General features: G+C 39.8%; 1 protein-coding gene across 2 annotated transcripts in view; it reads left to right on the top strand.

Annotated features, from left to right (window-relative positions):
• Positions 1–6,057, top strand: part of vstm2b (V-set and transmembrane domain containing 2B) — a 36,578-nt gene extending 30,521 nt beyond the window's left edge. For both annotated transcript variants that reach the window (XM_052028526.1, XM_052028525.1), the window contains one exon: positions 5,418–6,057. In XM_052028526.1, coding sequence (XP_051884486.1) covers positions 5,418–5,494 — 77 coding nt within the window. In that variant the 3' untranslated portion in view covers positions 5,495–6,057. The remainder of the gene's footprint in view (positions 1–5,417) is intronic.
• Positions 6,058–14,093: the final 8,036 nt, after the last annotated feature.

Here is a 14,093-nt window from a genome sequence, read left to right as displayed (position 1 = left end):
ATTCAGGTTCCAGCCCCCTTGTGTGCATGGTGGCAGGACATTAAAACTTTCCCCATAGCCCCTGGAGCCTGCCAGTCTGTAATACTCGGCCATGGACAACTCCTTGCACTGGAAAACCAATGAGTTTCTGGCAAAATGGAAGGCACCTTTCATTGAATTGATGGTCTCCCAACAGCACCTGTCTCAGTGTGTTCCACTGTGTAATGCAGTTGTTCGAGATGAGGCTCTTTCCGGAAACTGTCATCCATCTCTCTTTGGCATGCACACTTTCCAGAAGAAGATGGAATGCAGCCCCATTCCCACTGCAGCCCCGAGCATAGCATATAGTGACAAAGAAGTTCTGGCTGTACATGAAGGATTTGATAGGGAAGGCCCTTCTTGCCATCAGCCATACTTTGGCAGTATGCTTGGGAAACCATTCATCAGGATCAACCATCTCCTTTTCCTGCAGGGCTTTGAAGATGTTCTGTTCACACTACAGCCTGATTGTGATTAAACATGTACTTCTGGATAAAGTGCTCCACAAAGGTTAGGTGGTAGAGTATAGTTCAGCTGGAAGGAATGTTCCGAGGCAAAAGTCTGGGCTTATCATCTTCATCACCAAGGACTGATAGAATATAAGCACATGGTGGCACTTGCTGTTTGTGTATCCAAGGTGTATGCACAGAGTGATGCACCCACAGTATGCCATCAGGATTTGGAATTTGGGGGTAAATTTGGGTCCATTTTTCCCCTTTTCCTGCTGAGCTGTATTAAATTCTTTGAGACCCAGCAATGATGTATGAAATATGCAGGATCTGGGAAGTCAGTTAGATGGATGCAGACAATGACATAGCGGTATCCCAGAACATCCATTTACATCATATTTCCTGGTGACTTGTTGTGGGGTTTGCTCCTTGTTTTATAGACATTATGAAGGAAATTCATGAATTTCATGTTATTGCTCCAGTTTCTGTCAGTACACAGTGACGGCACCATTACATGTGTGAATGACACCAGATGTATGTCAATTGTACTAAGATGAATCATTCTAAGTCCAAGTTTGTGATGGGTGGGATTACTGCAGGAAATGATTGCTGCCACATTAAAATGTGTAAAATGCCTTGCATATATGATTGTTAGGTAAACCAGGAGCACATAGGTCCAATTGATAGGCCTAAATAGTTCCAGAAATTTGTTTTAACCTGAAGTCAAATTTTAAGTACTCTGTATATTTTTAGAACATCGTTAAATTTCTTCAGCTTGTCCTCTGGATTTTTTAAGCTAAATAGACTAGTAAATTCCATGTTTAATCCCTAGTCTCTGTTGATCCCAGATGGGAATGTTATAATTGGTCTTAGTACTGCAAGCTTGAGTGTGGGGAATTTGTAAGGGTTTCTGTTCATGGTCGAGATCAGACCTTCCGTCCTGCACAGGTAAGGGCAGAAGATGCTGTTTTGTCCCACATGGTTGAATCCCTTGCCAACACTTATTTGTCATTATTTGTAAATACATGCAGGCACCTGGCTAAATGCTGGCGAGTGAGCAGCACCTATGAGATCAAGGCAGTAAATACAGAGGGAGGAAGAATTAGCAGTGAAAGACAAGTTGAATTTTAAACAGAAAATCAGCAGTAATGAAGGTTGCCATCACTCAGCATTATTGAAGTCAACTGAGTATCTGTCTCCACTGACCTGCACACTGTGGAGGAAATGTGCTGTTTCAGGGACTAGATGGGAATGGGGCAGAGTGGATGATCCACTCATGAAGCTTTGATTGCAATGGAATTAACAATTAGCACATTGGCAATGAAGTTGAAAATTGTCCTCAATTTTCACAGTCAGTTTGTACCAATGAAGCTTCCATCTGGAAAGGAGGCCATATGCTTACATAAACATATCATGTGAGATCATGTTTTCATAGAAGCAAGTTACTCCAATGGCACCTCCCAAACCCAAAACCTCTATCATCTAGTTCAGCAGGCACGTGGGAGCACCACCACCACCAACATCATCACCCAATTAGCAAACCATTTCCTTTATTTTCACTGGGTCTAAATCTTAGAATTTCCTATCCAACAGAACTATGGCAGTTTCTTCATTAGAAGCTTACCTCCACCTCCTCAAGGGCAATTAGGGATGGACAATAACTGTTGGCCTTGAATTTAAAGAAGCATTTATTGTTTTAGCTGGTGGATGTTACAAGCTCATCCGACATAAAGTGTTTTTCATTGTTGTGTATTTTAGGAAATTGGGAATGGAGTGTCATAAAGCAATACGTTAGAACCAGATTGTTAAGGAAATACATGCTCTTCTCAGATAATTCTCTGTTTAAATTGTTCAGAAGACAAATCTAAAAAACATAGAATTCAATATGTCCACCCACAAAATGTGTATTAAAAAATTAAAGAATACTTCATGAGTACTATGTCAATAGTTATTGGCACAATTCTTAACTAGTGCAAGAAACAAATCAAATACATGATGTTTTATTGCTATTGAGTATTTACTTAATATTTTCAGAAGGGAAATAACTGTTCACCTTCACTTCACTTCCACCTTCAGCAGCTTTAGTTTCTTTTCCTGAAACTGTCACCATATGCAGCTTTCTCACTTCTTCATCATGATTTTTTGTTTACTCATTCATGAGGCGCGGCCATGCATAGAAAGGCCAGTATTTATTGCTCTTCCTTAATTGTTTGAACTGAGTGGCTCTCTATTTCAATTTACAGAATGGGGATGAGGCAAACACAATAAGTAAAGTGCTGAAATGTATAAAACAAATAAATATTGGTCCAGAATTTGTAATTAGCACTTATCAGGACCTACAAAAGTGTTCTGCCCAGCGCCCTAGCAGGAACTTTCAGAGCTGACTCCCTCACCAGGCCTTATGACTGAAGGCCATTACCTGATGTGGTTGTGGATGGGGCTAGGGATAGAACAAGCCTCGCCACAAAATAGCTCAAATAGCTGAGAGACTTTTGCAGTCAACTAGAGAATGGCCTGGGTTTGATGACTGTAAAAGCCTCAACTTTTAAGTGAATCTATTAAATCCATTAAAATGAACCTATTAAAGCTATCAAATGTCTTTTAAGAAAATTTAAAAACCAAGCTACACAAACACTGAAAAGCACTTAAAACAATTAAAAGCATTTAAATAAACCACCCCAAAATTCCTGAACTAAGTTTTCTTAGTATCTTCAAGCTGTTCTCCTCCATTGGAACAGAATAGTTGCTTAGAAATAAAAACAGAAAATGGTGGAAATAATCTGCAGATCAGACAGCATGTGTAGAGAGAGAAACAGAGTCAAAGTTTCATGTTTATGGCCTTTCTTAAGTTCTGTAGTCTTTCACTGTTGAAATTCATTAGAAACTTGTATTTAACTGGAATGAGCTCATCATATTTCAAATAATTCTCATTTCCCTAATTGGTTCATTAGTGAGTTACTTACTGCGATTGAATGGGGATGGGAGCATAAGCATAGGGACGAGGACACTCAGCCTCTCGAACTACGTTTGCCAGTTTTGACTAATCTATAATCTAGACCTTGTTCTGTGCACCAATGTGGGTCCTGCCATCACTCAGGTCACCTGGTGATATAATTTGAAACACTGGGCTAGCAAGTTAGACCTTTCACATCTGGACCAGGGTTGATCATAGGGTGATAGTGGCCTCAATATGGATAGCAGATCCATGTTAGGAAGATTTGTTCATTAAGATTAGCTGCAATTCCTGCAACTGCTTGAAAATGTCACCGCAGTAAACCCATTTAGTTTATTTTCTGTTGCCCATTTTCTCTCCTTATTTTCTGCCCCAACAGTACCGATTTACTGTTGAAATTCAGTTCTCAAGTGCTGGGGCACTCCACAGTATTTTGCCCAAGCATTCATGGGTGACCCATATGACTGGGTTAATCAAACATAGGACACTGGAGCCAGTGATTTTCTTCATGCTAAAGCACCTCAAACTGTCAGCCTATTAATACAAATCTGGCTTTATCCATGACAGAAAATAATTCAAAACAATTCTTTGATCCAATCCCTACTGAAGTATTTTTCAGTCTGAGAATAAAATGGGATTATTGTAAATAGGTGCTTAATGGTTGACCTGGACTCCGTGGGTCAAAGGGCTTGTTTCCATGCAGCATGATTCTTTAACAAGAAAAAGAACTTTTCTCATTCGCTTTGATTTCAAAGTGTGGAATTTTAATGAAAATGCTACATTAACTAACATTCTCTTTAAAGTATGGAAAAAATGTTTTAGATGATGAGCTGCTACTTGGTGTTCAAAAGCATTTTGGATGCCTTTTATATGAGACGCAAAATACACACATATAACACACAAATACAGCAAACAACTGAAAAGCAGATATCAAGTTTCTCATCATTGGAAGGGGGTTAAAGTACAAGAATAAGGAAACATTGTTGCAGTTAAATGGAACTTAATGAGGCCAGTTCTGAAAGAGGTAATCATGGTATTGTTTTCTGGTTGCTGTGCCCAGAACATAGGGGGGAGGGGTGGTGGAGGGTGGGCAGGGGTGCAGGAGGGCAGATGGCACTGTGTCAGATACAGAGTTAGCCAATTAAGACTGAGATTAAAATTTAAATTTTTTAAAAATGTTTGTTTAAATTTAGGTTTTTTTTCCTTAGTACATTTGAAATTTTGGAATTCACTAACCCAGTGGGATGTGAATATATCAGCGAGTGTATTTATGACAGGGATGGATTTGATAATAAGATAATCAAGGAAAACGGAGCAGATGGGATGGGAGAGTTCAAGAGGGTTGAGGAGGGGGATTAGACGATCTTATTGAAAGTTGCAGCAGGCCTGAAAGGTCGCGTGCCCTGTTCCTGCTCATATTACTTATTGTATGTTTTCTATGTTACAACAGCATTATCACTTCACAAATACTTCATTGGCTGTAATGAGCTTTGTAATATCCCTGACTTTATAAGGAACACTGTGTAAATACAGACCTTTTGTCTTTTTTTCTCCATTTCCCATTCAATCATGGCTATCAAAATGGTAACATGAGACAATGCTACTTTCGCAAAGCTCTGAGCAGGAAGGTCATGTGGCAACTATGAAAATATTTTCAGAGAATTATAATTGCTATCTTATTCACACAAAAATAAATGGTGCCAGTTTACTCAGTGTAATTTTATTATCTACCAATTACTTGTGTATTATCAGTATCAATCATAACATCGTTAATCCTGTTTATAACCTGGTACTTTGGATCTGAAGTGGATAATTTTGGTTCAGAGATCCTGTGGATAAAAGCCTTGGGTTGAATTTCAAGTGCTTTTATGGCTGGAGAATGTGCTCTGTCGGTCAGTAGCAAACTTTATGTTCGTACTTTCATTACAATGATCAGGAAATGCCTTTAATGAGAGTATAATGTGAAATAAATAAATACATTTTCTTTCTGCCTGCAGGTTTTGAACCCCTTTCCCCCATGGCCCCCTTCCTGTTTATCCCTTTGCTGATCTTACAAAAGCTCTGCACATATTAGTAATCCTTTGACTGACTACAAAGTAACCTTTCTCAAGCAAACAAAGAAAATGTGCAGTGAAGACATAAAAGTCTATGGTGAGTGAAGAATTTAAAAATTAGTGACATCAAACTGCCTTTCAAAATATCAAAGGAAGCTTTTGAAGGCAAGGGAAGGAAAAATATTCATTTGAGGACAACCTTCAAAAATTTTCAGCAGTCTAATGTTGCACATCCTAAATGTTCACAATGTGGTAAATTAATTTTACAATAACACAATGTAAAGCCTTGCTGTATGTAGCATGGCAATTATAAGATTATTTTCTTTGTGACAAATTCTGCCTGCTTGTTTACTACACAAATTGTTCCATAGCCACCTATCAGTTATTGATATTCTAAAGTGAGAATGCAGGGTCAGTAAATCTAATGAAATGTGAATATTTTTAATTGATCCATTTGGTTAGTTCCTTTGATTTATTTAATGGCATTTGGATTTGATTTCCTTTGAAATTTTATGTAGATATAGCTCATTCCACTATAAACACAACTTAGCATCAACAATATTTATTTTTTAATAAATATGGGAATTAAGGTAAGACATTCATTTATAAACTGTATTGATATATTGCTGAAAATAAGTTGGAATAAAAAAATTTCAAATAATGTCTTCAATCAGTGCATTGCTGTGCTTCTCAGTATTGGCTCAAAAATGTATATTCATTAGATTCTTCTTAACAGATATTGGCATAGTGCTTGAAATGCAGATGTCTGATATAGAGTCTCACCACCAGGAGCACATAGCAGGAAACCCAGGCCCACTCCCGTACTAATTCACACCAGGAGAAAGGATGCAGTAAATGCTTTAGTATTCGCGAACCCACTACTGCAGGGGTGGATAATGTCCAGCAAGATCCATGCTAGGCAGGATAGAAAGCTATGAAGAGTGCATCATTGATTTTAGCTGCAAAGGTTCTACATTCAAAGTGCACCTTTAAATAGAGGTGTTTCGTACAGGAATGTCTGTTAAATAACTGTTTAGTACAGATATGTCTGATGCAAGCAGACTTCATTCTCCCACATTCTCTGTCATATCCACTCTGATGTCAAAATTTTTCACACCAGTGCCTTTAAGGTATCTTCCTTTATCCTTGACCATAGTTTCCTCTCTACCATAGCTGACGGAGCACTCAGCCACATCTCCTGTTTTGAATTTCTACTGTCACCTTCTCCCCTCCCAAGAATAAGGTTCCCCTTAAACTCACCTTCCACCCATTGGCCAGTTCCCACATTTAATGATCACCCTCCATAATTTCCACCATCTTCAACAGGATTCCACTACCAGACACATCTCCCCTTCTCCATCATGAATGGAGCATTCATTCCATGTTTCTCTGGTCCACCCTTCCATCTCTACCAGTCACTTTCCTTCTCATAGTATTTCCCCATGCAACCATGGAGGATGCAAGACCTGCCATTTTACCTCTTCCCTTCCCCCTATCCAGGGAGCTGAACAGTCATTTCAGGTGCAGTAATTTCCCTGCACTTGCAATTTGGTAGATTGCATTCAGTTCTCACTATGTGGCCTCCTGTATGCTGAAGAAAGCAGATTGAGCGATAGCTTTGCAAAACACCTCTGATCAGTCTGTCAGTTTTACTTCCCCCAGTGAAGCTGCCTGAATTGTTGAGTGCTTCAGACATTTTCTAATATTGTTAATGTTAGGCAGTCTTGCTTAGAAGTCAGTGAAAACATTCATCAACCAGTACAGAGTTATAACATATATTGTAACTGTGAAAACTGTTCCAGCATTTCAGTAGTCACATGGAGAAATTGTTGACACTTATATCATAAAATAATGTAATATTATTACAGTTAAATTACTGTCTGCATTTGACATTCACTGTCCAAGAGAAACGATGACTAATGTGCAGAATGATAGAATAAGTTAGGAAATAAATTGTCATGTTTCTATTTCATGTATAGCTAATTAGAACCGAAACACAGAAAGCAGGAATATGCTGCAAGCTCTTCAAGCTTGCTCTGACAGTTAATGTCTCAGCTGATTTTCTGAATCTCAACCATTCCCCAACCTAATTCCCAGACCCTTAATGATTAAACATTTATTGAACATTCCATTATGATTAAACGTTTATCAGTCTTGGGCTTGAGGATACTCCACAACTGGGCATTCACTGTCCTCTGGGGTGAAGACTCCCAAAGGTTCTCAACCATTTGAGTAATTTCTACTCACCTGATTCCATAAAATATTCCCTTCGGTCCTAAAACATCCAGTTTGTGGAAGCAGCCACTCAGCATTCACTTGTCAACTTCTTTCAGAACCTTAAGATTCATTGAGACTACCTCTCATTCTTCAACACACTGAAGAGTATCTGTAAATGAGGGATTTCTCATATGAAGGGCAATTGAAGAAGCTTGGCCTATATCATTTGGAGTTTAGATGAGACACAGGGATTTGAGACGAATTGACAGAGTAAGCTAGTTTGGCAGGGGGATGGGAACCAGAGCACCAGGTGAGAAAGTGGAGGGACTGAGAGGAAGGTAGATGTCAGGGCCAGTAAAAACAGGCAGGAGCAAAGTAATAGACACGACGGAACGAACAGTTTGAAGTGTGTGTATTTGAATGCTAGGAGTATTATGGGTAAGGGTGATGAACTTAGAGCATGGATCAGTACATGGAACTATAATGTTATAACCATAACAGAGACTTGGTTGAGAGAGGGACAGGAATGGGTGCTTAATGTTTCAGGGTTTCAATGTTTTAGAAAAGATAGAGAGTGAGGTAAAAGGAGGGGTGGTGTTGCACTACTAATTAGGGACAATATCACAGCTGCACTCAAAGGGGACATAATGGAGGCCTCATCCAGTGAGTCTATATGGTAGAACTCAAAAATAAGTAAGGTGCAATAATTCTGATGGGATTATGCAAAACTAATAGGGTTGTTGTTGTGGGGGACCTCAACTTCCCTAGTATAAACTGGGATCTCCTTAGTCCAAGAGGTATAGACAGGGCCAGATTTGTTAGGTGCATCCAGGAGGGTTTCTTAAATCAATATGTAGATAAACCAACGAGAGGAGTGGCTGTACTGGACCTGGTGTTGGGTAATGAGCCTGGCCAGGTGATCGACCTTTCAGTGCGAGAACAATAAGGGAACAGTGACCACAAATCCTTAAGTTTTAAGATAGCTATAGATATGGACCTTGAGGGAGAGTATTAAATTGAAGCAGAACAAATTATGAGAGCACGAAGTAGGAACCAGGGAGAATTAATTGAGAACGGCTGTTTATGGCCAGGTCCACATCTGACATGTGGAGGGTGTTTAAAGACCAACTGCACAGAGTACAGGTCAGGTATGCTCCAGTAAGAAGGGAGGACAAGGATGGCAAGGTAAGGAACCTTGGATGTTGTGAGAGGTGGTGAATTTGGTCAAAAAGAAAAAGAAAAAGTATGTAAAACTTCAAAAGCTAGGATCAAACAGAGCACTTGAGGATTATAAAGGAGCCGGAAAGGAACTCAAGAAGGGAATTGGGAAATCCAGGAGAGGCCATGAGAAGTCCTTGGCAAGAAGGATTAAAGAGAATCCTAGGGCATTCTATACATACATCGAGCAAGAGGATAACTAGGAAGAGGGTAGGACCACTCAAGGATAAAGGAGGGAACATGTGCTTGGAAGCGGAGGATGTGGGTGAGGTCCTTAATGAGTACTTTGCATCAGTATTTACTAAGGAGAAGGACATGGAGGATAGGGAGATCAGTGTGGACATGCCAATATGCTGGGGCATTTTTAGATATAGGAGAAGGTAGTATTGGGTCTCTTAAAGACCATTAAGGTGGATAAGTCCCTGGCCTGATGGGATACACCCCAGGTTATTGAGGGTAGAGAAATGGCAGATGGAGTTCAACCCGGCCAAAGGTGAAATGTCGCACCTTGGGAGATCAAGTGTAAAGGGACAGTACACTGTTAATGGCAAGACCCTTAACAGTGTTGATGAAGAGGGATCTTGGGGTCCAAGTCCATAGCTCCCTCAAAGTGGCTACACAGGTTGATAGGGTGGTAAAGAAGGCATATGGCATGCTTGCCTTCATTAGTCGAGGCATTGAGTTCAAGAGTCAGGAAGTTATGCTGCAGCTTTATAAAACTTTAGCTAGGCCGCGTTTGGGGTATTGCATTCTGTTCTGGGCACTCTATTATAGGAAGGGTGTCGAGGCTTTGGAGAGGGGGCAGAAGAGGTTTACCAAGATGTTGCCTGGATTAGACGGCATGTGCTATGAGGATAGGTTGGACAAACTTGGGTTGTTTTATCTGGAGCAACAGAGGCTGAGGGGAGATCTGATAGAGGTTTATAAGATTATGAGAGGCAGAGACAGAGTAGACAGCCAGTATCTTTTCCCCAGGGTTGAAATGTCTAATACCAGAGGGCATGCATTTAAGGTGATGGGGGCAAGTTCAAAGGAGATGTGCGGGGCAAGTTTTTTTTTACAGAGTTGTGGGTGCCTGGAATGCACTGCCTGGGGTGATGGTGGAAGCAAATACGATGGGGCATTCAAGAAGCTCTTAGACAGTCACATGAATGTGAGGGAAATGGTAGGATATGGACATTGTGTAGGCAGAAGGGATTAGCTTAGTTAGGCATTTTATTACTAATGTAATTGGTTTGGCACAACATTGTGGGCTGAAGGGCCTGTTCCTGTGCTTTGTTCTAAACAAAGTAGGTTTTTTTCTTGTGGAGAGAACTAAGTGAGCGATAGTCTCTTGATTCATGAGAGACTTAAGACCAACAGCTGATTTGGAAATTTCTATCTCAAAGAACTGTGAATAGTCAGCTGAGATTTATAGACTTTTTTAACCATAATGGAGAAATGAAGATTGGACAGAACAGTGGGCAAGGCACAATTCAGTTTTATTGAACAGAGGAGTAGATTCAAAAGAATGTATGGCCTCCTGCTGCTTTTTATTTCTTCTTGGTATCAGGGCAATCTTCCTCAATGTCTCCTCATTGAATAACCCCCTCATTCCAGGATAAGTCTAATGAACCTACCCTGAGCCAGATCCAAGGTCAATAAATTATTTCCTAATTACACAGATCAATGCTACACACAGTAGACCAGATGTGACTTTGCAAATGTCTGTATAATTGCAGCAAGAACTCCTCACTCTTGTATTCCAATCCCCTTATAATAAAGTTCAATATACAGTATCACCTGACTTCCTAATCTTATATTACACCCGCATTTTACTTTCTGCATTTCATGAACCAGCACATCCTCTGAACACTTATATTTATTGGTGCTTTAATGTTTAAAAATATTCCAGTTTCTAATCTTCCCACCACTTTCTACCTTACATTTCCTGCCTCACATTTTTCACATGGTGCTCTGTCTACCATATTCTGCCCTAAGCTGTCTATGTCCTTTTGCTAACTCATTGTGTGCTCTTCACAGTTCATTTTCCCACCGAGTTAAGTATCATCACCAAATTGGATACATAATAGTATTTTCTTCATCTCAATCATTAAATTGTGACTAGCTGAGGAGAGCCTGCAACTCTTTAAGGGAAGTCACAATGCGGCTGCAAGAAATGGGATGGGGGGTGGGGGTGGGGGGAGTCATTTGAAACTCCGGATGAGGTCTCACCAATGCCCTACATACTCCAACATGAGAGATTGTACATCAAGGTTTTCCAGCAGTGCACTGGGGTTCTTGGTGAAAGATATGGTGAAAAGGAGAGAGACTCAAATACAGTGGTGATTAAACCTGTTGGAAAAACCTGCAGGCAGCTTTCCTATTTAGAGGAGACTGGCTGTAAGTGCCTATAGTAAATATTATTTTCTTTCATTGTTTGAGTTATTTAAATGCTTTGCAAGTGATTATTTTTTAAATATATTTTTAACACTGAATTTTTAGTTGATTTTAACAGCATTAGAATGTTTCTGAATGTAAGAAACCTACAAAAATGTTTAGGATTTTTGACAATTGGCTAAACCAGGAGCCATGGCTCAGCTGGCTGTCAACATTTTATCTTGGCTTGTTCTGGCCCTCAACGTGTTATGCCTTTTCAGTTGTGGAAGGATGTTTAATGCATAGACCCTCCCTGTTTTTCTCTAAAGTTCCTACTGGGGATCTGCACAATGTGAGATCTTTCTTTAGAAGTCAGCAGTGCCGAGTGCAGAGGCTCATGGCTGACTGCAAATTCTTAGTGAATATTTTTACAGCACTTAAACAACAAAAGCTTTAACTACAACATTTCTACAGTTTTAGTTCAAGCTTGCTTCCAATTTTCTGTTTGAGTTAGAGGTGATTTAAAAGCCAGCATGGAGTTTGCTGCTAAATGGAAACTCATGCAACCATTTACAGGAATGGTTCTATCATTAAATGCAGAGCTGACTCCCTTTCCATTATTCTGATTTTACTGCTGTAGGTTCTATTTATGCTCCACAGTTATGTTTGTAATTCTTTATATCTCAACAAAAACTTCTTCAGTACAACACAAATAAAAATATGTAACAGGAAAACCTGACAAACTCCAAAAAGTGTCACGCTTGTCACTAATTGTGACACCTAAAGACAAACTGTGCTGAAAACAGTGTGCTTTGAAATTAATCCCTGGTCTAAGTGTCACTACTTGAGCTACAAACATATAATCTATTCATTCAAAAAACTCATTAAGTCATGAGGAAATTCAAGAAAAGTAACACAGTTGTCACAGGAACAGCAACATCTACCCAAGGAAACAAAATAGAAAGCATGAACTGACTTTTAATTTCAACACACCAATTAGGAGCAGGAGTCGGCCACTCAGTCCCTTAATCCTGCTCCACCATTTATAAGATCACAGCTGAATTGATTATACGTCAAGTCTGCATTGCTATCTACCCACAGTAACCTTGCATACTTTTCTCAAGAATCTATATATCTTTGCCTTAAAAATACTTAAAGGCTCTGTTTTCACTGATTTTTGAGGAAGAGAGTATCAAAGATTCACAACCATCTTAGAAAAAAAATCACCTTCTCTGTCTTAAATTGGCAATGCTTTACTTTTAAACAACCGCTTGTCAATTTTGAGGCCCCAGCACCAGTCCCTGTGTTGTTATATTGTGTCAATCTGAAAACTACCTATTTTACCTGTTGTCTATTTCTATCCATACCAGTATGTTACCTCCTACTCTCGGCGGTTTTATTTCTACAATAATCTTCAAGCAGTGCCTTATCAAGTGCCTTCTGGAAAGTTCCTGACAGGCTAGGAGTTGGAGTAAAAACACTGATGAATTGCATTATCATTTCCAGGTATGTCAACCAGTTAGACTGAATGGATATGACAATCCACATGAGTCAAATTCAGCTCCATTATTTAAAGGGATTCTCCAAATACATAGCAGTTGAAGTTGTTAGGTACAAGCAAAGCAATAGTGCAGTGGAGTTGAGACAAAAGCTGGTCCTCATTTTAGTGCCAATCCCCTGGCTATGGCGTTATGATCTGCAAAGGTTTCCCCATCATGAACGTATGCTCCATTAGCATTTTAGGGAAGTATATGGCATGCTAAATAACAGAACTGCTGTGTGCCCAGCTGCCTCAATGCATAAATGCTTCATTCACATGGAAGTGCTCAATTCAATTAAGGACAGCTTCTACCCGACTGTGATAAGACTATTGAATGGTTCCCTTATACGATGAAATGGACTATGACCTCACGATCTACCTTGTTGTGACCTTGCACCTTATTGCACTGCAGTTTCTTTGTAGCTGTGACACTTTACTCTGTACTGTTATTGTTTTTACCTGTACTACATCAATGAACTCTGTACTAACCCAATGTAACTGCACTGTGTAATGAATTGACCTGTATGATCGGTATGCAAGACAAATTTTTCACTGTACTTCGCTACACGTGACAATAATAAACCAATATCAATTATGCGCTCTTGGATTTTACACTTTAACTCAATCAAATTGCATATAAAAACATGCAACATAAAACTACAGCCTTTGCAGACCATAACGCCATAGCCAGGGCATTGGCACTAAAACAGGGACCAGCTTTTGACTGTCTCATCTCCACTGCACTATTGATTTGCTTCTACCTAACAACTTCAACTGCTTCATCTTATATATTTGGAGAATCCCTTTAAATAAGGGAGCTGAAATTGGCTCGTGGATTGTCATACCCCTTCAGACTAACTGGTTGACATACCTGGAAATAATTATGCAATTCATCAGTGTTTTTACTCCAACTCCTAGCTTGTCAGGAATTTTCCAGAAGGCATTTGATAAGCATTGTGTAGACCTCAACCAGAAAAAGAAGGGGGAAGGCCTGCTCCTGTAAGACTTAAAGTGACTGTCCTTTCCTGAGCCAATGTTGGGAGTTTGTTACAGGATTCTTCTCCAGTGCATCAATGGACCAGCCATTTCCACACTTTGCAGGTAAGGCTTTCTGCTGGCTTGGGGTGTTTTGGGTCCCAGCTGCTCTAGCCTTGCTCTAGGTGTCCATCCCCATCTGATCCAGCGTCAGTGAAACAGAGTGCTGTTCCAATGTCTGTTTTGTGCCAAGATTAACCTTTTAAAAAGAACTGATGTCAAGGCCATTTAGACTGCGATCAGGAAAGGAG

Source organism: Pristis pectinata, chromosome 13 (genome assembly GCF_009764475.1).
Source record: "Pristis pectinata isolate sPriPec2 chromosome 13, sPriPec2.1.pri, whole genome shotgun sequence".
Lineage (NCBI taxonomy): Eukaryota > Metazoa > Chordata > Chondrichthyes > Rhinopristiformes > Pristidae > Pristis > Pristis pectinata.
Note: the sequence above shows the minus strand (reverse complement) of the source record. Positions and strands in the feature narration are given on the sequence as shown.